The sequence below is a fragment of the Lytechinus pictus genome, chromosome 1, assembly GCF_037042905.1.
Source record: "Lytechinus pictus isolate F3 Inbred chromosome 1, Lp3.0, whole genome shotgun sequence".
In the NCBI taxonomy this organism is placed as follows: Eukaryota; Metazoa; Echinodermata; class Echinoidea; order Temnopleuroida; family Toxopneustidae; genus Lytechinus; species Lytechinus pictus.
The window spans coordinates 13,264,498-13,290,322 of NC_087245.1; the positions used below are offsets into that span (position 1 = coordinate 13,264,498).

Here is a 25,825-nt window from a genome sequence, read left to right on the forward strand (position 1 = left end):
GAAAAATATATATTGAAATACTGCATGTGAGTTGGTAAGATATTACACAGGAAATTGGCATCAAGTATTGGAAAATTAAAGAAAGAAAAATTTTGCTGCAATGGTATAAAGCCCATCCACCATCATGTGTCTTGTCGTATTCCATTTACTGACATGGTGGACAGCAGTGGAGTACACATCCCACAACAATAACTGATTGCTACTGGAATCAATTGGCATGTAATTTCACATTGGTAGTCATTTCATTGGATTCCAGTTTTTATCATTACCTCAGCAGGAATGTACTAGCAGCCAAAGTTAACATCACATTTTCTGTTTTATTTTCAAAGTGATATTTATAGCTCAATTACTCAGCAATCAATAATATGAATCAATCACTGTTCAATATTGCTTTATTTCCCACTGACATGTTTAGAACGTAACCCCTTCACAATAAGCAGCTTTATCAGCAACTGTCCCTATGAGCAATCTGTTTCCATAGCGACATGCAACACTACAATACCGTATCAGTCCTGTGTTATCCGATAAGACCTCTCGAATGGTTGGATTCAGCTTCTTGTCCAGGTGCATATTCAAAACCTGTTTGAGAAAAGAGAGAGGAGCCAGTTGAAGAAAGTAATAGAATTAATGGTACAATCGAAATAAAAATGTTAATAAATTAATTTCTTAAGATATTACTACACACACAATTTATGCCACTAATTATAATGAATGTACCTGAATGTAACAGGTTCAACTATGAACTGGCACTTTTAAAGCCTCAGGCACCTACAACAGTCCACAACTAAATTTTGAGCAGGAATCCTGCAAACTTCCTTCCATCACTAATCTTCACATTCCCTCATACAAAAAGAAGAATCCCTGCTAAAAGATGCAGTCCAGACTTTCATTAAGTGGCCTTATTCTTGAATTTTGAATATCTTCGAGTTTCGAGTCAGTAGTTGATGCCTGGACATTGCCAAGGGCATTGACATTAAAATTGCGGAGCGTTTCGGCCCCGCAGTGAAATAGTCTCCGGACCTTGAAACATAAGGTAATGGGTTCAAATCCCAGCCATGACATAATTTCCTTTCTGCAAGAAATCTATCCACAATGCGCTGTACTCAACCCAGGTGAGGTAAATGGGTAACGGCAGGAAGTAATTCCTAGAAAAAAGCTTTGAGCACCGGAATTGGTAGCCAAGCATAGCGGGTTAATTTAGGAGCGCCTTGAGCACATATCAAGGTGGATACGTGCGCTATAAAAATACCCTGAATTATTATAATTATTATTTTCACTACTCACCTGTCCAACTCCAGTGAATTTCCCCAATTGGTTGAAGAAATGATACATCACAGGATTATTACCAATCCAAACAGATCCATCTTCTTTATCAATGTTGATGTTGTCGGGAGAAGTCCCAAGCTGAATGGCCTTTACAGATATTGATTATATTATTTAAAAAATACAGCTGAAATTGAATTTGGTGCCAGTTTATGCTTGTGTTGCCTCTGAAATGTCTATTCACAAAGGACATATTTTGTACTTCTCTTATGGATGCCACTTAAAATGTTTTTAAAGTAGGGGCATTATCTGTAATGGGCACTCTTATACACAAAAAGTGTTTTCTGTGGCCAGAAATGTATTGAAAAAGTTGAATTACTGCTTCAGTCTGTAATGTGGCATCACATTATTTAAGTCTATTATTTTGCTCACATTTAGAAACAGTGACTATTTTAGACTGCAGAAGTCGGCGGTATACACATACGTTCTATGTCTTGAAAAAAAAAAAAATCATTAACACTTCTTTGAGAGTGATCATTACGGAGTGAACTACATCTTATCATGTGATTACTATTTGACCAATCACATTGCAAGATTCTTCAGAGGCATTGTGTGGAATATTATGCAGAATGAACTAATTTCCTTGGATTTTTAATGACCAATCTATTACTCAATTCTATAATTTTAGGCACTTGCATGTACCTATCACCACAAGGAAAAAAAATAACATCTCTCCTTGAGCCATAATCCACATTTCCCATTCATTCAGAATAACATTTTCATGCAGCAAAATAATAAGTCTTCTCTATTAAATCAACATCTTACAAACATCCGAAACAAAAAACGCCATTTCTCTACACTCCTACATTATACTTCCATCCCTCCCAACCAACCAAAACAAAATACACAATATACAATATATATTGAGGGATAGCTTGTGGGACGACTAGGAGCCGACCGACCGTTTTTATTGTACATGATAAAACAAATATCGAACTTGCAGAACACCGTTCTTGATAGATATTAGGAATCTATAATGACATAACATACATCGTGTATTGTAGAGTAACAGTGACAAATGAACCGACCTCTTATCCTATATTATGCGACAAGTCAGACCAGTTGAAAAAACCAGAGGTAAAACTCGATGAGCAAAAAACTCTGGAAAAACTGTGAGAGACTTTTGCAAAACCCCCCTTGTGGGACGACTAGAGTCGACCATTCTACTTGCCAAGTTGTCATGAAACACAAACGAGAACATATACAAATAACATCAAATCATTGATACAAATGCTCATACATATTTATCCTAAAAAACAAATGATTGGTCAATCACATTCGCTCATCTTATACGAATGAATGTGTACGCCCAGGATGAAAAAACATAGATAAAACTCAATGAGCTAAAAAAACTCTGAAAAACCCCAGGCCCAAAATAAAATGCATAAAGCAAATTTATATAACAATATGATAAATTTGTCTTGGTGCTGTCACAAGCTAGAATGATTTACACATACACTTTCCATTGCCACGCCCTATAGCGTGTTCATCTATGACACCTGTTATGCATACCATTGTGCCCATTCTTCCTTTCAATCAAGGCGCCGGACCACGGCGTAAGAATGAATACATTAAAACGATAAAACAACATTTGCCTGCTATACAAACGTACCGCAGGCAAATAATAGTCTTCTCTATTAAATCAACATCTTACAAACATCCGAAACAAAAAACGCCATTTCTCTACACTCCTACATTATACTTCCATCCCTCCCAACCAACCAAAACAAAATACACAATATACAATATATATTGAGGGATAGCTTGTGGGACGACTAGAATTTCAAAGAACGGGAACAAAAGCTATAACGAGCTTGAGGAAATTCACGAGAAAACCTAAAAGTTACTCAATTGTATCTGCAGCAATACCAATTTAACAAAATAAATAATCCTTAGCCTAAAAAAAAATCATTTTTAAAGGCAATTATTAAAATATGAAAACAAATTAAACATTTATATCTAAAATGTTCTATACTGATTTTCGTACAAATTTAGACATTATCGTAGTGCTCATGTATAAACTCTGCCACAGAAAACAAATTAGATTTATCGTCATCTAATATGTACATCAAAAAATTTCCAACCATACTCCCACCAAATATTAGTATTATCTTTGATGATTTTTCAAACGACTACCTTATATGCCAAATAACATCACGACTCATGTTACATACACTTTCATTTATGTGAATATTAATAGCCTATGAAACCTGTGAATTTCAATTCCAAATGCATGATGCATAAAACAAATTGAACCCTTATTATAATATACTCCTTCAAAGTTATGGCTTTTCAACACTTATACATTTCAGCCAATTTAATAAAGTACCGGTAGTGTGATTTGCATATATATAAAAAAAATAACTGATTTCCTCAATCCATATTTAACCCAAATAAAAACATAACCATATGAAACACATGTATATACATGAATATCCTACAAATGTAAAGATTTAGAAACCAATAGCCTATGCTCCATACTATCTTCAACATAGCCATCTTTGGCCTTTTCGCTTCTCCACCCTCCATGTCTCTTCCACATCCTATCTGGTACCGAAGCCCTGGCCGCTGCCGTAGCTCCACCAGCTCTTAAAGAATGAAGACCTAAATTTGCAGTACCGCAAACTTCTCGTAACCGGGCCAAAACTGTTTCACGGGCCCTTGTATAACTAATGGGCTTGTTTTTCTTTGTTAGCCCCTTTTTTTTTCCTTTGTTACAATACAATGGTCTAAAAACATACTCATCAGACCCTGAAGCTACATTTATGTTCCCCATTTCAACATAAGTTTTCAAGACGCTAACAGGACAAGCACTCGTCTGCCCCATACTAATTACGACAGAATTACCCTGACGATATTGATCCGTTTTGCTCTTACGGATATGAATTAACATAAAATCATCCTGAAATTCAATATCAGCTCCCTTTAAAGATAATACTTCATCAGATCTCAAAAAACCAGAATAACTAAGCACTATATAAGCGAGATCTCTCCACACTACAATGGCTTTACTCCCTTTGTATTTTTCACATAATTCAATGATTTGCTCAGATGTCACTATGTCCTTCTTCACAATCGGTTTCGATGATTGCCTTTTTGCGCTCTCCATCAAGTTTTTAACAAAATAATTTTCAGTAGGATCACTTGCTCCAATCATACTGTGTGCCCATTTAATTGAATATAAAGCGGATTGCACAACACTGACTAAAGACCCTTGATTCATTAAACTAGAAATGTATAAAGCGACATGAATCGGCTGTGCTGGTAAAAGATCACCTCCTTCCGCTAAAATAAATGTCTTCCATCTATCAAAACCCGAACAATACCTCTTTGTAGTGCTTTCACTCTTAGCGTCCAACATCTGCTGAGCCATAATCCTGGAAAGCTCAGAAAACTTGTCCGATTTAATCCCAGCTGCCTCGATCTCTCCCTGAATTCTCTCCTGGATACCTAGATCTGGAAAAAATAAATATGAAACACAACTAAAAACGTACTTTGAGCGCTATCATGGAAAATTTACTCTTCTTGCTGCCAAATATTCCATTATTCCCTTTTCCTTTCTTGACAACATCAGAATTCAAGATCTCATAATCTTTAATGAAATAATAGAATTCCGACCCATTCCATACCTTCGACCAATATGGCGCAGATCTCCAAAGTGGCAGAATTAAAGAGCCATTTGCTTTTTTCCGAAACAACTTATCCACAGTTTTAGCAATCAAACGAGGTGTTGGTACCCACCAATTTAGACCATCTGTCCAACTTTGGCAAAGAGTGTCAATACCACTTGTCCCTCTACACCACCATTTTGAATTGAACCTTTCACATTTAGCATTATAGTTACAAGCAAACCTATCAACTACATGCGGACCCCATCTAGCATATAGTTGTAGAAATAAACTCCAGCTTATATGCCAATCATCACTATCAGCCGTCCTACTCAAATGATCGGCCCATTTTTTTTTCAGTCCTCGGTATCCAAACCGGGTCAAATCTTCATTCCTGTTTCTTCACGTATTCTGCGAATCTCCATTGCTTTACATTGCAGAACAGAATTTCTACTGCCTGCATTCACAATTTTTGCCACATTTTTATTATCAGTGTACAACCGTACACTATGCCCTTCCAGGCTACTTTTACAAGATAAAGCCATTCTCACAACAGCTTCCAGCTCCCTCCAGGTGGAGCTTTGAATCCTCTCAGATTCTGACCAAACTCCCATGAGTTCTGAATTTTCACATTCTACAACATAACCTCCATAACCAAAACCAGTTATGCCCTTGCTCCCTCCAATGACCTACAACTGCCCTCATGACCTTCGTGAATACATATCCTGCCGTCGAAATACCAAATGGCAATACGTTAAAAACATAAAATTTCCTTACACTATTACTTTCCCATGCAAAACCCAAATACCGTCTATGTTCCTCATGAATTTCGACATGATGGTAAGCACTTTTAAGGTCAAATGTAAACACAAAATCACCTTTTCCAAAAATATCTGCCACAACAGTTGAATCTTCATACTTAAATTTATCCTTAAATAAATGAGGATTAATATGCCTACAGTCCAATACCAAACGTAATTTACCCTTGTTATCAGATACGGTCAAAGGATTTATGATCAAGGGATTCTCATTAACCTGTGAAACACAACCTTTCTCTAACAATCTACTGATCTCTTCTTCAACAAAATTAGAATTATCTAATGCCGAACGATTATTTGTCAAATCCACTCTTTCTGGATCAGAATAAAATGGCAATTTATATCCATGCTCTATCACATCCATTACCACCTCATTAGCATTTATATTTGCCCAAGACTCAAGGTTTTCACGTAATCTCCCTACAGGAGATGACACTTTATCCGCACATTTTGAAGTGCCAACAAACAAAGCTTTCTTTATGGCCTCTGAGGCACGATTTGTCAAATTTAATGTGAAATAATTTTCACTTAACTTTGCTTTCTGTGAGGCATCGCCGCCCATCTCTCTGCACTCAGCCCTCCAGTGCCCCGCCTTGCCACAGGCGAAACACGAGCCAGGCTTCCTGCCAGCGAACAAACGCGTAGCTCTCGGCGGCTCCTGTGACTGCAAAGGTGGTCCAAAACTTGTGCTGGTGCTCGAATTGCGTCAGCCTCCTTGAGTTTCCTCGTAACCTTCACGTTAACTTTATACTGCTCTTCGTTGTCGTGTTTGCGAAATTTGTATTGATCCTTGCTCATATCTTCAATCTTTGCGATTTGAGCCTCACTCAAATCACGTTGAGTGTCACTGATGCGTTGCTGAAAAGCCCCGAGTTTCAATCTTTGCGATTTGAGCCTCACTCAAATCACGTTGAGTGTCACTGATGCGTTGCTAAAAAGCCCCGAGTTTATTAGTAATAAGAGTATCAAGCTGCGTAAGTAAGCCCGCCTGGCTTTCACGTATTTTCGAGTCCACAAAACTGGCTACTGCGGTCGGCTCCATGTTGTCTTGGTGCTGTCACAAGCTAGAATGATTTACACATACACTTTCCATTGCCACGCCCTATAGCGTGTTCATCTATGACACCTGTTATGCATACCATTGTGCCCATTCTTCCTTTCAATCAAGGCGCCGGACCACGGCGTAAGAATGAATACATTAAAACGATAAAACAACATTTGCCTGCTATACAAACGTACCGCAGGCAAATAATATTAATTGGGGCTCTTTTTAATTTCTTTACCTTTGGGATGTTCCCACTTATTCTCAATGTATCTCCCATGCCATAAAAAATTGAATCAAATGCATGTTATTCTCATTCAAAGTATGATTTTCTTTTTATGAAGCACAAACAGCCTTTTGAATGATATATCATGATTCCAAAACAACCCATGAAGGTTAATTAAACTGGCATAACAGTTAACACCTACATAAAATAACAAAAAAATGATCTGTTGAAGAAACACACATATAATTCATATTTCATTGTCCCAATTTCAACCACTGTTGACATAGATGTAGATAAAAGATGAAATTCAACACAAAAACAACAAACATAACACTATAAAACAAGGCAATAGCCAGATTGTGTCTCGCCCACCCATGACAACATTACATGAAGGTTGGTGGGACCAGCAGTTGACAAATTATGCCTCATAAGACATTTTGTGACAGAAGGACGAAAGACAGACATCAATTGGATCCCTAACTTTCTCCTTCATCTCCAATGGGCGACAAATATGATAAATGTGATTGACTTTATAGGGAGAATATTAATACTTTACCTTTGCTTGTACTAGATTTCCATAATTTTGGATTCTGTAGACTAATAGTTCATTTCCAATTGTTCCAGCTACATACAATAACCTGAATGAAAAAAAGCAAGGGGACAAGAAAAAAAAAAAGATACATCAAAATGCTGACATTGCGGAGTCATGCAAAGGGGCAAAACTCTAGAATATTATATGTAAACCTTTAATTTTTCTTCTCAGTGACAGAATATCAAGAAAAAAACTAACAATTTCTGGGGCATAACTTCACAGATTAATGACTCAAATAGCTTCTGTTCACATCATCATAATTCAAGCATATGGTACATGTATGTACCGGTAAACACAGTTTGAAGTTAAAGTGTTAAACCATTCTTTATTAATCACGAGAACAAAGACGAATAAGAAAACAAGTGGAGCGCCTCTGGCAGTCTCGCCCGCATTATGTGATTCAATATAGCAGCATGCATGCAGTGCTGGCTTTGAAAATGACTATAGAATAATCATTCACATAAAACACCATTCATATGATAACAAAATACTATATGTTCATTGACCCTATATGACATTTGACCTTGATCGTGTGACCTAAAACTCATGCAGGATATTCACCGATACTTACACTTATGTCCAAGTTTCATGGACTATATCCATATACTTTAAAAGTTTGACATTTCAAAAAAATTAACTTGAGCAGTTAACATTTCATTTTGATTTCCCAAACATAATCTAAGTTCATTGACTCTAAATGACCTTTGGCCTTGGTCATGTGACCTAAAACACAGGTCGTCAGTGATATGATTACTCTTATGTTCAAGTTTCACGAACTAGATCCACAAACTTTCAAAGTTAGGATGGCAATTCAACAAATGCCCCCATCATGGCCAAAGTTTATTGACGCTAAATGACCTTTGACCTCAGTCATGTGACCTGAAACTCAGGCAGGATGTTCAGGATACTTGATTACCTTTAAGTCCTAGTTTCATCAACTGGTTGCCTATACCTTCTAAGTTATAATGACATTTCAAAAACTTAACCTTAGTTAAAGATTTTGATGTTGATTCCCCCAACATAGTAGTTCATTGAACCAAAATGAACTTTGACCTTAATCATGTGACCGAAAGGTCTGGCAAGATGTTCAGTAATACTTGATTACCCAATTGTTGATTGTCCACACACTTTCGAAGTTATGATGACAATGCAATAAGTTGCCCCCGGACTTATCCTCAGGTTAAAATTTCAATGTTGACTCCACCGCCACCCTTGTAAAGCAGCGCCTATGGTCTCACTCACTCTGCTATGCAGGCGAGACAAAAATCAATACCTCCAGGTATCAAGGGTGGGCTGAGGCAAACGCAAATCTTTGTATACATTACTTTTTGTCAGGTGATATGTTCACACCGTTGGCAAGTTTCACTCCTTCAGCAACAATCCTAGCCTCCTCTCCATCATAGTAGACCACGCTCGCTAATCCAAGTCGAAAAAACACCTCAAGCATGTTGAAAGGTTCTGGGAGATACTTGTCATTCGATGCATAAAAATGATTTTCATCCACCAGAACTAGATCATTGGGACTGTTTGAATGAATATATAACATACATCATTTGTCTTATGCAGTCAGTTAAGCTATTATGGCTCATTCTCATTAATTGATTTGAATAAAAAAAAAGATAAATCCAACAAGCATAACACTGAAAATTTCATCAAAATCGGATGTAAAATAAGAAAGTTATGCCATTTTAAAGTTTTGCTTAATTTCACAAAACAGTTATATGCACATCCTGGTCAGTATGCAAATGAGGAGACTGATGACATCATCCACTCACTATTTCTTTTGTATTTTATCATTTGAAATATTCTAATTTTCTCCTCATTGTCAAGTGAAACTACGATTAATTCCTTCGTGAACATGTGGAATTAGCATTGTTTTATACTTCATGGCTCAGTCAAGCTTGTCCTTATTGTCAAATCTGTAAAAAATGAAATATTGTATAATTCAAACAATAAAAAAACAAAAGAAAAAGTGAGTGAGGGACATCATCAGCTGTCTCATTTGCATGTCACTGAGTTGTGCATATCACCGTTTTTTGTGAAAAATAAGCGAAACTTTAAAATATCATAACTTTCTTATTTTACATCCGATTTTGATGAAATTTTCAGCGATATGCTAGTTTGATTTTTTAATTATTGATTAAAATCAACATTTTTCCGGGATGGACTTGGTTAATAATGTGAATTATAATCAAGTCTCATCTAATATTCCAATCTCAAAAACTTGTAATTGCTGTTTAATCTTTTTTTTAAACCACTGATTCTCTGTGAAAACTATCAAATCAAACATATCTAGCACCCTCTCTGGGTGATATTTTTATTTTTCTTCAAAAAGGCTCTAGATTCGAGTATATTAGATAATAATTAAGGGATAGGATATCATGATGCTACAGACAAATATTAAGTCCTGTCCATGCTTTGGAATTGATTCTATATCATATTGAAAAACGACACATATATTTTTACATTGATCAGGCACCCAATTATAATACATTTTAATGTAATGTCCAAATATTATCCTGTAAAACACATCCACAATCCACATCAAAAATGTTTTAGGGCATACACAAAACATTGTAATTCATTCATTTAAGTCAGTCAAATTAATAACATTGAATTGGCCTAGATCATAAGTTTTTCAATGTAATCAATCATTCTTAATTCTATCATTTGCTTAAAAAGACATGTTTTTGTAAATCAAACTAAGTCATATCTGTGTAAAATTTCCTCCAGTTTTTAGTTTTGTATCATTAAGATTGAAAGTCTTTACCTAATTATAAAATGTAAGACATTTGTATCATAATTTTTATGATTATACATAGCACAATGAGCATCTTGCCCGACAGATGTGTGCGCTTTAAAAGAATTCACTATTATTAATCAACTGGAATAGTGATAGCTAATGACAAGCTTTAACTTAGGTCTTTTTTGTGTAGTTTACTCTCTTCTTGGCATAATCAATATTGACTTCTACTATATTACATGAAACAATACAAGTTGGCAGGTAACAATTGAATTAAAGAAATAGGGCTGTCATGAAAATGATGGCATTGGTCATGTAAATTTGCTGTACTTGAAAGTTAATGCAGCATGAACTTTGTAATTGCATTTACAAGTTTATTTTAGATTTCTCTTTTGTTTTGATTAACTTTGACTTTATACATATTTACTTCAGGTTTTTTAGAAATATTTTCAAAATTGACATTAGAATTGCCTCTTTACTTCCCACAAGTTTTATAAATTAAAAAAGAAATTATGAACAATACCAACCTCCAAATATTCTTGTGGTGTATTCTTCTCTGATGTGTTAAGGTAGGTATCTTCTTCTGGTATGAAAAGTCAAACACCTCAATCCCTATTCTATCGGGGTGCCGATTGATAACATACAGGGTCAGTGTGGGATTATCTAAATGAGAGTAATATTGACAATAAGTATAAATTAATGACTTTGAAATCCTAAATAAGGTACCTTGTCCAAAATCTCTTCCAAGTGTTTCAGCAGGAATCCAGCTCTAAAAGGCACTATTTACCTTTTCATAGCAGCTTCCCTGCATTGTTTTGTCTAAGTTGAAGTGTTAAAGGGGGAGTGAACTGTGTGTGGTCTCTCATTGACTGTGTGTTATATATACATAGTCTTAGAATATACATTTTCAGATATAATAATACAGATAATAAATTGACCTATAATTGTATTTGTGTAGAGAAACTAAAATGTTTGAGAGGAAAAGTAATTGTTTTGCTGCTTGGTAAAATAATTATTGCGGTATAAATGTAACGATTAGTTAATGAGCATGTTATCATTCAAGTGGGTCTATATCAATAGACTACACTAGCATTATGGGTCAGGAAACTGGCCAGGTATGAGTAGTTGAGGACTCGAGATGGCGCTATTGGTTCGTATCTGCTTTAAAATCAGTAATGTGAAGCTGCTTGCGGGATTCCGTGCAAAAGACATGCCTCTGACTTTGGACAAAGTACCTAAACTTTTATGACATTCCACAAATACAATAGCAATAGTGGCTCCAATAAAATGAGGGGAGGGGGAGGCTAGGCTAAAGCTTTAGAAATGGATCATGATTTCTAAATGTTCTAGACTGAGCAGCACAGAAAAACAATCAAATAATTAGAAATAGGTTTGAAAGGTAATCTGAATTTAATTTGAAAAGGCAAAATAGAATGTCCAATACCGGCTGTCACTTCATAGATCTATTGAATTCCCTTTTTCATACCATCTCCCACCAATCTATACTAATTTTTTGGGGAAAAAAATTCAATGTGTGTCTACTTCAAGCTTGTATCAAATATCAGCCCTTTTTCACAAAGCTATTAGATTAAAGAAACAAGTCTACAAAGTAATAATTCTTAAAATACCTTTTGGCCCACTCTCCCAAATGTCCATTCCAAAGGGTATCCAGTCTGAGGGATCAAATCCAACAATCTGGATGTTTTTAGGATCATCATCAGGATAATTGAAGTCAAAGAGAAAGACTTTACCCAATATATCTTGATCAGGTTCAAATGCTTTCAAGACACCCTATTGAATGAAAGAAAATAATAGGCGATAGAGCATAATATTGTACTCAGATTTATTCTTACAATTAAAGAGAAAGTTTACTTTAGTGTCAAGTTGGAAATACAAGTATAAATAATCCATAACGGATTAGACCTACAGTTTGTTACCTCAGCAATAAAAGCAATTACACAATATTATTATGGTGATGATGACATAAATAACAAAAATAATAATTGTAGTGATGATGATGATAACAAAAATGATTTGTTATTCAATGTTATTCTTAATATTGATCAGTGTTTTGTTAGTGATTATTGTCATCATCATCTATAGGGATAATGACGACAACAACAATAAAAAAAAATAGTATATTCAATTTTCTTGCCAATATAATATTCTTTATTGGCAATTACCATCATAATAATTATCATAAAAAGTAGCAGCAGCAGCAGTAGAAATAGAAGCAGCCAGTGGCGGACCGTGACCCAGAGGAGACAAAGCATTGGAGGGGCACAGCATTGTTCACAAACAATACAGTGCCCCTCCAATGCTTTGTCTCCTCCGGGTCACGGTCCGCCACTGGTAGCAGCAGTAATGCTAGAAGTGGTAGCAGTAGTAGTAGTAGTGGTGGTAGTAGTAGTAGTAGTAGTAGTAGTAGTAGTAGTAGTAGTAGTAGTAGTAGTAGTAGTAGTAGTAGTAGTAGTAGTAGAAGTAGGAGTACAAGCAGAAGCTGAATTAATAGAAGTAGTACTAGATGTATACTACTACTACTTCTACTACTACTACTACTACTACTACTACTTCTACTACTAATACTACTACTGCTACTCCTATATTACTTCAACAAATAGTACTGATGATGATGATGGTGGTGGTGATGATGATATTAATAATAGTTCTACTAACAATAATAGTAATAATAATGATAATTATTGTGATTTTACAAACAATCGATAAATACTTGCTATTAACACAAGTCTTGTGCAAATTTTGATTGAATTCATAGTTTTATGTTGTATTAATACTCTCTACCCTTGAGTATGTAATTCATACCAATACTTTGTTTCATATTTAACAAATACATAAATGTTTTACCCTGTAAAGCACATAAAAAGGTGTTAAATCTACTAATGCGCTAAATGAAATTATCTTTATTATTATTAAACTAAATATAATATCAATTAAAAATATATAAAAATAATAATAAAATATCATGATGATTATTATTTTCATTATAAAAGCTTCACATTAACTTACAGCGGATATGAATGCAAGTCCATTTGACGAGGTCACTATATCCTCAGATCCATTTTCTTTATGGTATAGATATAACAAACAGAAGTGAAATTGAAAATACAACTTAAAAAGAAACAAATATAATAAAATTAAAAAGAGTCAAAAACACTTTAAGGATTACATTCAAATTATAACAATATCGTATTCTCTCACAAGGGGGAAATTGTTTCAGTATTCAGGGGCCGCGGAAGCAGGGTGGGGGGGGGGCTTTTTCCCAAACCATGTACAAAAACGTAAAAATGACCATACGATTGTGATTTTTTGCATGGTCAGCCCCCCCCCCCCGACTTTGAAAACCGTTCCGCGGCCCCTGGTTGGGGATGATTTCTCTACTCGTGTTATCTCTAATTTCTTAATTTTGTATTGAAATAATTTCCCTTATAAAGGAATCACTCCAGCCCAAGGTCAAGTGAAAAGTTGATGAATACAAAAAATCTGAGAAGCAGGTATTATTATTATTTAAAAAAAAAATATTTGTAAAAAGCAACTCTTCCAAAAATACTTCAATACACAAAATAACCATTGTTATTTTCTTAAAGTTATATTAAGAATGTAATTTCTCTTAAATAAGGATATGTAACAATATCCTTTATGTTGTAATCAATCTATTAATTATTATTACTCCCAAATTATTCATATCACTCCTAATTTATATACTTGGATCAACTTTGATGTTCATCTATTGAACAATTCTTTAGATATCATAAAAAACATTAACAAAATTGACCGATGACAATCAAAATACATTAAATTCCTATAGCAACCATGTAAGATGGGCAGAGGCATAAAAAGGAAAGAAAGAAAATGAATTAGTCAATATTTACCAATTCCTGGTAGAGCTCTACACTTCCCAGGATAATGTGTGTATACAGTCTTGTGAAATCCCATCATATATCTGTTTCAAAATGTAAAAAAGAAAATAGCTCCTGAATAACACCAGAAACAGGCACTTATGAAAATTCAAGAGTGGTCCAAAGTGATTTACTCACCTTTTTGGAGTTTCAAAAGATTGCCTTGTTATAATCAATGTAAAGAATACAATAAAAAAAAATGGTGAAAACTGAGAATAAGAAACAAAAGATTTCAAGAAATTCATGGAACTATGAAAATTTGAATTGAAAATATGAATTGTTGTAATGGCTAATTTTCTTGTCAGTCCTATGATATGTTTCCATAGAGCATTAAAAAAACTCTTTATTTCCATACTAAATATAGGCCTACAACTATTTAAATTATTAAAATCAGAAGTTTGTGCCTTCTCTATTGGAGACAAAATGTCCCATATGTAACTCCCCCCCCCCAAAAAAAAGTAACATAACACGTCCTCTTCGACTTCACCCACGGCTTTATTACAAAAATATCAACTCTTTCTTGAGTCTTGTGACACAAAACAACAACAAAAGTAACAAAGTCAAAGGGGAAAGACAAAGTCATAATCCTCTTCGACTTCACCCACAGCTTTATTACAAAAATATCAACTCTTGTGAAACAAAACAAAACTTGATCTAAACCTAACCCTGATCTGAATAGTCAATTTTTTTTTTATTCTCCAAACTTTACTTCTTGGGAGCGTTTCATGAAAGGACTTGTCGGACGTTTTATCCGACAAGATCCATTTTATCCGACAGTTACCATAGTAACAGTACCTCTCAGCCAATCAACATCAGAGAAAGATGTCAGATCTGACAACTTGTCGGATGAAAATGTTGATGAAACACTCCCCTTATCTATTAAAGACAGATAATCTAGTATTATTTAGTCACTGTATAAAAGGGGCGTGTCTACGGAAAAATTATCTACCAGCGGCTGTTGTCTTCCCCCTAACTGCGGGCGGAGGCAAGCATCGATTCGAAAGGTGAGCCGTCGCAGGCCCAAAAGGTTCATTTTTAAATTTTAGGAGAGCTTTCAAACTTTTTTTTGTAAATCGAATCGAAAAGTCAAACTCACGCGATCCGAGCAAGCTGGTCAATCACTACAGCAAAAACGATGTAGGTGACTATACTACGGATTGATAACCACATTTTAATCAGAATTTGACGGAGAACTGCAACTGGGAGAATGGAGAGAAAATTGCAAAGACTCGACTGTAAAGTTAGCATGAATGAAGGCGTGGCATGGCCAATAAAGTTGCGTGCGCATCAGATGTAAACGCAACAGCGAATGAAAAACGACTTCGTGGAAATTCTGAAAGGAGTGTTGAGCCGAAAGACCGGCGTTTTCACATGGCAAAAACATGGCTATTTATACATGGAATGTATGCTTATTTCTCCTCCAGTTGTCATTAACTGTATTAGCAGGGTAAGCTATATTTGATTAATCTAGAAATTTAGAAAATTGTGTCTTTAAATGTGTTAAACCTGCAGAACTAATGTCAAGTAAAGCCTGTTCAGTCCCACTCGTTATAAAATATGTTTTAGTTGCTCACAAAGCCATTGGCATAATTAAACTTAATTAAGCCCAGATTCCAGAATGTCAATCGTGATCGTGTGTATGTGGATGCGTGGGGATAAGCAGATAAAAACATAATATTTTGCTCTGGATATTTTCAAAATCTGTGCATGAAATAGTAGGCCTAGGCCTAAATGTAATTTTTGATATTTCATTTATTTGATTTTGATATTTGAAATATTGTCAAACTAATCTCTGAGTATCAAAGTATCATGACTATCACTATCAGTAGACAGTATCACTTAAAACAATTTATGACTAACGATTAACGTTGACTGATAATTGTCATTTGATAAATCCACATCCGCTGTTTCGGAGGAGTTTTAACTTTTAAAAACATTTTCTGATTTTTTGGTCCTCCTACAACACAGATGACAGATGGATGATGGCTATTGCGCTCGTAATAGTGGAGCAAACAACCGCCGCTTAATTACACTGTACAGTGTCTATGGAGAAAAGGGTGCACTTTTTCACCCTCCTCGATTATGATTTTGCTTTTTGAGGTGGGAAAAAGTAATCTAAATAGGCCTAAAGATAAATTATTTAAATACATTCAGCTTACCACCTTTCCGAAAAATGTGCCAGAAATAAATTAAGGCTGTAACGGATTTTAAAATCGGCTCCCGATTTTATCAGATTTTACCACAATCAGCGATCTCCTGCCGATCTTTGTCTTTGATTATGCCCATTGAAGGAAAAAATGCGAAGTCTCAGCGGAGCATATCTCTGACATCAGTCTAGACTAGAATCTACTATCTAGTCTACATGTAGGCTACTAATGATTGCAAAGTTCTTGATTATTTAATTGCATCTTAACTTCTAACCTGGCCCAGAGAGTTACCCTGGTACTACCCCAAATCTTTCATCATATCACACTTGATTAGAATTTTGATAATTTCATTTACATTTTTCAAATTATGCATTCAATTCTTTGAATTAGAAATTGCTCTTAAGTGGCATGTTAGAGTTTACTGAAATGTATGCTTCTCTGACAAAATTACAATTGTTTTAAGGTGTTTGAAATTATTTTTTTTCAAATCGAAAACAATATTATTTAGCAACAACATTATTTAGCTCCTTTTTTTTAAACGAAAGAACATTTTTATATCACAACTTTGTTGGGAAACTGCAGTGGATATAGCTTATTTCGAGGTATCTAAATACGCTATACTTTGAATTAGAAGCTCATAAATCATAAAATTTTGTTTATGCATAACAGGAGAGACTTTTACAAAATCCTTGGAGTGCCTCGAGATGCTTCTACCAACCAAATCAAGAAGGCATACAGGAAATTAGCTATGCAGTATCATCCTGATAAAAACAAGGATGATCCAGAAGCTAATGAAAAATTTCATGATCTTGGTGCTGCATATGAGGTAGGCTTGATGTTTCCATTTTTTCCTTATCTTTATAGCATAGATATTAAAATGAATTTATGGAAAGGCTGTATTATTGTTGAATATATAGTTAATCCCAGCCCATTCTTTCAGAGTTATGATTGATAAATTAAAATTGATCCTCATCTCTTTATTATTTCCATTTGCATCTCAGATTGATTTTGATTATATTGCAACTCTTTAAAGGCATGCCTCTGGAAGGAGGGGGTGGGGTGGTGGCATGGTAGGGGTTGTCATCTTACTTTACTTTACATTGTTATAAACTTCGATGTTAAGGGTATCCTCATTTTTCCCCTCCAGGGAGTACTTTCTTATAGATATAGAACATTTTGTCAAATTCAGGTGTAAAATAAAAAATTATGACATTTTCAAATTTTGCAAAATAGTTATGCCCATCCTGGTCAGCCTTCTCTGTATACAAATTAGGTAACCAATGATGTAACCCATATACTATTCCCTTTGTAGTTTATACTCTAGGGTGGACTTGGCCTTTACGGGATGGCTATACCAATTTTTGTCTTGCCTGCATAACAGAGTGAGACTATAGGCGCCGCTTTTCCGACGGCGGCATCAACACCAAATCTTAACCGAAGGTTAAGTTTTTGACAGCATAACTTAGAAAGTATATGGACCTAGTTCATGAAACTTGGCCATAAGATTAATCAAGTATTACTGAATATCCTGCCTGAGTTTTAGGTCATATGACCAAGGTCAAAGGTCATTTAGGGTCAATGAACTTAGACCATGTCGGGGGAATCAACATCAAAATCTTAACCTAAGGTTAAGTTTTTGAAATGTCATCATAACTTAGAAAGTATATGGACCTAGTTCATGAAACTTGAACATAAGGTTAATCAATTATTACTGAACATCCTGCTTGAGTTTCACATCACATGACTAAGGTCAAAGGTCATTTAGGGTCAATGAACTTTGGCCAATTGGGGGTATTTATTGAAGTACCATCATAACTTTGAAAGTTTATTGGTCTAGTTCATAAAACTTGGACATAAGAGTAATCAAGTATCACTGAACATCCTGTGCGAATTTCAGGTCACATGACCAATGTCAAAGGTCAATGAACTTTGGCCATGTGGGGGAATCTGTACCATCATAACTTTGAAAGTTTATGGATCTGATTCATGAAACTTGGACATAAGAGTAACCAAGTATCACTGAACATCTTGTGCGAGTTTCAGGTCGCATGACCAAGGTCAAAGGTCAAAGGTCAATGGTCAAAGGTCAATGAACTTTAGCCAATGGGGGTATCTGTTGAATTACCATCATAACTTCGAAAGTTTATGGATCTGATTCATGAAACTTGGACATAAGAGTAATCAAGTATCACTGAACATCCTGTGCAAATTTCAGGTCACATGACCAACATCAAAGGTCAATGAACTTTGGCTCTGTGGGGGAATCTGTTGAATTACCATCAGAAGAGACCGCCAGAGGCATTCCACTTGTTTAAAGAATGTATCTAAAGTTGTTACACTTATTGCACTGACTGTCAAGAATAGAAAGAAATTCCAGTTGTTACAGAGTCACATAGAGAATGAATTTTGAAAGAATACAGGTTTGTACTTTTGCTTCTTTACTTTCATTCTGTGACCTCGTGTTGCTGAGCTTTGGTGGACCATATTTGATCAAGTCTTTATTTGTATTTTTGCTGGATCCAGGTTCTTTCAGATGAGGATCAGAGAAAGACCTATGATGCACGAGGCGAAGAAGGTTTGAAGGATATGGGCCATGGACATCATGGGGACCCATTCTCCAGGTAAGATTCACATAGATTTCACTATGGATTTTTAGTTGTTATTGATTATACCCCCTATAACTTTCCTACAAGTTACAACTTTCACTAATTGACCTGTATTACCAAAATATTAATTACAAATTACTAAACTTGTTTGTGAAAATCTTTCGAAAGGGGAGAGGTTTGCATTTTTCTGTTTGGACAAATAGCTTTTGCCTGTTAGAAGTTTAGATTGTAAACACACTGTATGAGACGACAGATGTTGATGTTGACAATTTCTGTTTAATACTGTTAGCTTCATCATTTTATTACTTAGAAAATATTAGCATAGTTCACTGTCAGTGTCACATGTGGTAGCTTTCACACAACTTTCACACCCCTTATGAGAAATCAAGACATTGACAAAGTCTAAACATTTCCAAACCTGATAAACCATTGCTGTTTACTCTATTGATGTAACAGTTTGTTATACTTCGATTTTGCCCTACACAAATACACATTTTCTGCATAATATATTAAATAAATGGAAATACAGTTATGAACTGTATGAATCAGCATTTGTAGATATATTTAAATGCTCCCTTTTTCTTATTTTACTTTTCTGTGAAACCTTGAATTAAGTTAATTTGTATTTCATTTTTTGTTGAATAATTTAATTTGATCCATAGTTTCTTTGGAGACTTCAATTTTGCTTTTGGTGGTGGAGGTGGGCAGAAGAGAGGTCATGACATTCCAAAGGGAGATGATATCACTGTTGACCTTGATGTCACCTTAGAAGAGCTCTACACTGGAAATTTTGTTGAGGTGAATTTATTTGCATGCAGTGACATAGCGAGGCAAATACTTTTAAGGGTATTGAGATTTGATAAATGCTATATTAAGGGTTTGGTGAGAGTGTACTGATTGAGCCACAAATAATAGTGTTTAATTATAGTTTTTTTTATACAGTGCAGACTCGGTGTGTTGTTAAATTGATATTGACCATGTTTGAAAGTAGGCCTATATATTTGTTTTTTTCAAAATATGATATTTCTGTTTCTGTTTATGGTAACTCCCATAGGAACTCGGCAGGACAGCACTTTTTTGCTGGTAAATGCCAAGCTGGTATATAAACAATTACCTAGGAAACATTTTACGTCTTGGTTAATCAGTCATAGTGGCTGACTTTATAGACGACAGATATTAATTACTCTTGGGCCTTTTTATCAAAGTGGAGACAATGGCAGAGTGGGGATTCGAACCCACAACCTTGAGATAATGAGTCCAATGCTCTAACCACTGGACCACACAACATGTCATATTGAATGAATACATTGCAGGTTTTTTTTATTGCCATGTCCTCTTAGGTCTAAGGAAACTCATATCAACAAATGTTGTATGGATTCTTTGACCAGTAAGGAAGGATTATAGATTTGGTATATTATAAGTTATCAATATCAATGATTTCCTTATTTTAAACACTAATTCAAGGTTGTGAGATATAAGCCAGTAGCAACACAAGCACCCGGAAAGAGGAAATGTAACTGTCGTCAAGAGATGCAGACTGTGCAACTAGGTCCAGGTAGATTCCAGATGACTCAGAAAGAAGTCTGTGATGATTGTCCAAATGTCAAGTAAGTCAATTTTAATAATGAATGTAGATGGTGATGGTGATGATGATAACGACAACAACAGACCTGCCAACCAGAACGTTTTAGGTGTATTTAGTACGTTTTTGCAACCAAAATACGGCAGTATGTTTTTTCTTTAAAAATATGATTTTTTTTTGCAAAAAACGTAATTTATTTCATAAAACGTACACAAATATGGTTATTAGATCAATGTAATTTCAGGTAACTTGTTTTTTTTGTCAATCAATTTGTAAAAACCAGGGTGAGATATACACATGTTTCAATGTTTTTTTTTTTCATCTGCAAGAGCAGTGCACATTTTAGCTTGCATGCAGCTTGAGTGCCGCGATGAGCGAGTGCGCCAAGCATTTTATTATGAAATACACTTTTTTTGGGGAAAATACATTTTTTAAAATCACAGAATACAGCTTTTCATTCCCAGAGGTTGGCAGGTCTGCAACAACGATGGTCGTGGTGATGATGATGATATTGATGTTTATAATGATGATAAGATTTGTCAATCTAGATATTTGTTATAATATTGTTACAGCATTTAAAATTTATGAATGATACAATCGAGTCTGCAAAAGTAGACCACCTATAAATTAAATAACTCAAATCAGGGCAATTATTCCAACCAGATTATGCAAAACAGGTCTCTTCTGAAGAGAATTTTGGCTAAACATGTATGGCGTCCTAAAGCATTTGACTTTATAGAGAGACTTGCTTGTGATAGGATTCATGTTTAATATTCGGGTACAGCTGTGAATTCATTTTGTGAAGATGTACATGTATAGTCAAAATAGGATGCCAATCAATGTCTTTCTCACGTTTACTTGTAAGATATTTGAAAGAAATTGATTATATAATTAATACTTACTCATGGAATCACATTTGTTACTGCTCCCATCTTCTGTATCTCTGTCTTTCTATCTTTTTCTATCTTCTCCTTCTCTTTCTTTCTCCATCTGTCTCTTTCCCTCTCCCTCTCTTACTATGCCTGTCACCCTATTAGATTTGTTAATGAAGAGAAGCTTCTTGAGATAGAGGTTGAAGCTGGAATGCGTGATGGTCAAGAATATCCATTTATAGCAGAAGGTTAGTAGTTACATGTACATGTATATGTCCAGGCTGTACCCTTGCTTCAGAACCTCCTTTAAGTACCCTCAAGAAAGGTCAAGCGGATGCATCCATGGAAATTGAACGATAAATGTGACCAGCCACACCAACACCAATAATAAGTTCCCAAGGAAGGTTCTCCATAAATAGCCAAAATAACACTTTGGTCTTCAAAAGTAAGCTGTAATATTTTGAAGTTGTAAAGCTGAATGAAAGACACGCTACAAGAGTTTCTTTCAGACTGTTTGGAAGTTTCGTTGAGATTGCACAGGGTGCACATCTCACATCTGCTTGAATGAACCTAGAACTTCAAGCTGTGTTTTTCTTACTTTTTCAAGCTCTCACTGAATTTCTACTACATTTGATCACTTGCTTGTGTAGGTTTTTTAAAATCAATTTTGACAATTCATATATCATTTTAAAGCTTAGGATGCATGGCCGTATGCAGTGGGGTGGGGGGGGAGCAAACTTACATTTTTTACCGAAAATTTTCACAAAAGTCACAAAGTATTTACAAAATCCTTCAATTTCACTTCACAAAATGCAAAAGTGCCCCAATGACCAGCTCGGTCGCTTCACTCCCTCGCTTTTATGTTTTTCGAAAAAGTTTACGCTTGCGTGCGTCCCCCCACGAAAAATTTCTGAGTACATTCATATTAGGATGTGTCATATCAAGCTCAATAAAAATCTCAAAATTAACTTTAGGCAACTTATTGTTGGTTTTGGGTGTCGGTTCACAAATGGCCTCGCACCAGAAGTGAGTGATGAATTCCTACCGTGAAGTCGTCATGGGCACACCTGGGTGACTTCTACCTTGGAAGGCCATTTCCATTTACTGTTTGTTGAAACCCTTGAATGTGTTTTGTCAGGCTTATTGCAACAACACTATAAAATTGTATGGCACTGTTTTGCTACTTTGATTGCATCACTATTTGGTTGTGTGAAAATAACTTCAAAAAGAGAGAAATTTGCCCAAGAGACCACTTTTTAAAGTCACCATGGTGTTAACTGTGAAAGGGGTATTAATATTTTGAATTTAAAAATAATAAGGTGATTATCTATTTGAATTCAAATTATTACTTTGTTTTTCTAGTATATTGGATGTGAGCTTACACATTATACCATGTGAGTACCCCCCCCCCCTTGACACCTCACAAATCCTCAATTTAAGGAAAAAATATGCCATGGACACATAATCAGAAATAGTGTCTTATCCCAAATAATTTGATACCATATGTATGTGGTATGTCTTCATGCATGGATAATCAATTAGTAGGTATTGTTTGCTGTGATGTAAGTTTTGATTTGCGCCAAAGTAAGGCATGACTGCAATGAATTAATCCAGATGTCAATGATCTCATTATCTTACAAGGGTTGCATTAAATCCATTGCAAAACACCTGTTCAATAATTAACATTAGAATTGTTTAATAAACACTTTTTAGTATCAACTCTCAAGTTGACTTCATTGATAAGGGAATTGCAAATATGTTTACTACTGTAAACGCTGTTATTTTCGCGGGATTAATTTTTCGCGCTTGGCGGCTTCAAAACATATTCGCGGGTTCTTGAATTCGCGCTGCACACTCCATAATTAAAGTCACTTCCTTTTTGCCCATCTGTGAATGGTTTTAATTAACATTTCAGCAACAAAATTGTATTTTCTGTTCATAATTCTAGCTCTAAAACGGCATAATTCAGCATTGTTTTGATCCAATCATGAGCTTTTGTGACATTTAGCGCAACTTTTCTTTGCGGGGCGGACATCGGGGAAGGCAAAACGGAGGCGCTGCTGGCCTGGTATGGACGGCCGAGCACCGGGTAAGAACCGGGAGGATTACGGCTATTCAAAGTGCATGGGATCAATCAACAAACATGGGCAATCGACCCAACGTCTTCTTAAAAACTAAACAGTTCTAAATACTCACCAATCAAACAGCAATAGCAATTTATATTTCAACCAAAATCATGATTTAAATACCGATCTGCGACTGTTAAAAAAATGATCGCATTGCTTTGGAACAAATTCTCGCGATGCACATGATTTTGGAGCTCAAGTTTGCTTGCTTAAATGCCGTCCTCTATAGGTCAAATTATGCAATCTCTTTGCCAAAACGCAATTGAACCGCGGCTCAAAACTTGCATAAAAATAGATGCTCATAAATTCGCGTGTTTATAAATTCGCGCTCGCCGATCTTGCCGCGAAATCCGCGAAAATTTCCACTTTTACAGTAACTCATGCAGGATTATGTCACCATAGGCATCTGGATTCATTAATTGCAGCCATGCCTTTGGCACAAATCAAACTGTACATCACACTATCACAGTAAAAGAAAACCCTCCTGATTATCCAAGCATTAACACATATAGCATAAATATGTTATCAAATAATTTAGGAGAAGATAGTCTTTCAGGCCATATATAATATAGATGTGTTCATGACATATTTTTTCCTTGAATTGGGGTTTGTGAGGTTTCAAGTTTGTTTTTAATCACACGGTAGTCCCAAATGATTAAGATTTAAGTTATAATTAGTCTATAAAGTTTTTCTTTCACTCTATACTTTGATTAAAAAACTTTGATTCACAAGTATTTGCCTATTTTTATTTCCTTTATTTCATTTCACTTATTTTCAGGTGAACCACATATTGATGGGGAACCAGGAGATCTTCGTTTTAAAATAATTGCATTAAAGTAAGTATTTATGATATCACTGATGATGTCATTATTGTGTATCTGTAAAGAATGTGCCATGGTGGAGTGGTAAATAGAAATAAGTCTTAACAAACATCAATCTTGGAGTGAAGAGGTGCAAGACACATAATATAGCAATGATTTGGGGGTAAATCTTGCACAACAAACCATTCCTCAGTTTTTCACCCAATGCACTTTGGGACTGCATTACCATAGAATTAGATGAGGCATTAATCACCGTAGACAATCTTCAATATGTTCATCTTTCCTGTAGACCATCCTGTCTAAGAGTCAGGTCAATCAGGTTATGGGGTTGCTTCAAAAATCTGCTAATAGCTGCTTGACTTTATGCATGACTTGCATGTGCTATCAGACTCTCCATCATAGTTGTTCTCATGCATTCAAGCTGAAATCAGATCTTTGTACTTTATAGATCTTGTTGAAACTGAATGCAAAGTTTATCATTAATCAAAATTGACAGATACAGGAAATTTACTCCCATCTCATTCAAACAGTAAAATTTGCGGATAACGGGTCCCTTGTCATCCATCATTGCAGGGTCGGGAGGATACAAGAGATCATTTTTAGAATCTCATGGGTAATCGAGTTGAAATTGAACGAGCACCTGTAACTGCAGCCGATTCTGATTATAAAAAAAAACAGATCACACTTGCTTATTTCTGATTAATTGCAAGACTTATTGATTTTTGTCTCGCCTGCGTAGCGGAGCGAGACATAGGTATCACTATTTCCGGCAGTGTCGTCGTCGTCAACAATTGTGTTGTACACCCAATAACTTTCTATAGCTTCGAGGTGGGATCACCAAATTCATACCAGAGGTCCATCTCCTGAAGGCACAGGTCAAGTTCGAATGTGAATAAGGTCAAAGGTCAATGAACTTTCCATGACTGGCACTGTGCTGTGTTGTACACACAATAACTTTCTATAGCTTCGAGTTGGGATCGCCAAATTCATACCAGAGGTCCATCTCCTGAAGGCACAGGTCAAGTTCGAATATTAGTCGAATGTGAATAAGGTCAAAGGTCAAAAGTCAATGAACTTTCCATGACTGGCACTGTGCTGTGTTGTACACACAATAACTTTCTATAGCTTCGAGGTGAGATCGCCAAATTCATAACAGAGGTCCATCTCTTGAAGGTGCAGGTCAAGTTCAAATGTCAGCCGAATTTGAATAAGGTCAAAGGTCAATGAACTTTCCATGACTGGCACTGTGCTGTGCTGTACACACAATAACTTTCTATATCTTCGAGGTAGGATTGCCAAATTTATACAAGAGGTCCATCTTTTGAAGGTGCAGGTCAAGTTCGAATGTGAGTTGAATTTGATTAAGGTCAAAGGTCAATGAACTTTCCATGACTGGCACTGT

At 35.5% G+C, this 25,825-nt stretch overlaps 3 protein-coding genes across 4 annotated transcripts in view; 1 reads left to right on the forward strand and 2 right to left on the reverse strand.

Annotated features, from left to right (window-relative positions):
• Window positions 1–15,524, reverse strand: LOC129257708 (serum paraoxonase/arylesterase 2-like). 2 transcript variants are annotated; one of them, XM_054896102.2, is made up of 9 exons: window positions 15,366–15,524; window positions 14,243–14,313; window positions 13,380–13,435; window positions 11,981–12,143; window positions 10,880–11,015; window positions 8,935–9,132; window positions 7,574–7,655; window positions 1,285–1,413; window positions 1–579 (listed from the first exon to the last, which is right to left on the reverse strand). In XM_054896102.2, exons 1-9 carry the CDS (start codon window positions 15,515–15,517, stop codon window positions 412–414), a joined length of 1,155 nt encoding a protein of 384 aa, XP_054752077.2. In that variant the 5' UTR covers window positions 15,518–15,524; the 3' UTR covers window positions 1–411. The 2 variants fall into 2 exon arrangements, with proteins under 2 accessions (XP_054752077.2, XP_054752083.2); XM_054896108.2 differs by having other exon boundaries at window positions 320–579; window positions 12,104–12,143.
• LOC135153528 (uncharacterized) lies at window positions 2,187–6,636 on the reverse strand. Its single transcript, XM_064096429.1, has 2 exons — window positions 6,283–6,636; window positions 2,187–4,779 (listed from the first exon to the last, which is right to left on the reverse strand). Exons 1-2 carry the CDS (start codon window positions 6,545–6,547, stop codon window positions 3,761–3,763), a joined length of 1,284 nt encoding a protein of 427 aa, XP_063952499.1. The 5' UTR covers window positions 6,548–6,636; the 3' UTR covers window positions 2,187–3,760.
• Window positions 15,264–25,825, forward strand: part of LOC129257724 (dnaJ homolog subfamily B member 11-like) — a 17,572-nt gene continuing 7,010 nt past the window's right edge. Inside the window, exons 1-7 of the mRNA XM_064096418.1 lie at window positions 15,264–15,716; window positions 17,086–17,242; window positions 18,940–19,037; window positions 19,685–19,820; window positions 20,487–20,629; window positions 21,642–21,724; window positions 24,381–24,438. Coding sequence (XP_063952488.1) covers window positions 15,652–15,716; window positions 17,086–17,242; window positions 18,940–19,037; window positions 19,685–19,820; window positions 20,487–20,629; window positions 21,642–21,724; window positions 24,381–24,438 — 740 coding nt within the window. The 5' untranslated portion in view covers window positions 15,264–15,651. The remainder of the gene's footprint in view (window positions 15,717–17,085; window positions 17,243–18,939; window positions 19,038–19,684; window positions 19,821–20,486; window positions 20,630–21,641; window positions 21,725–24,380; window positions 24,439–25,825) is intronic.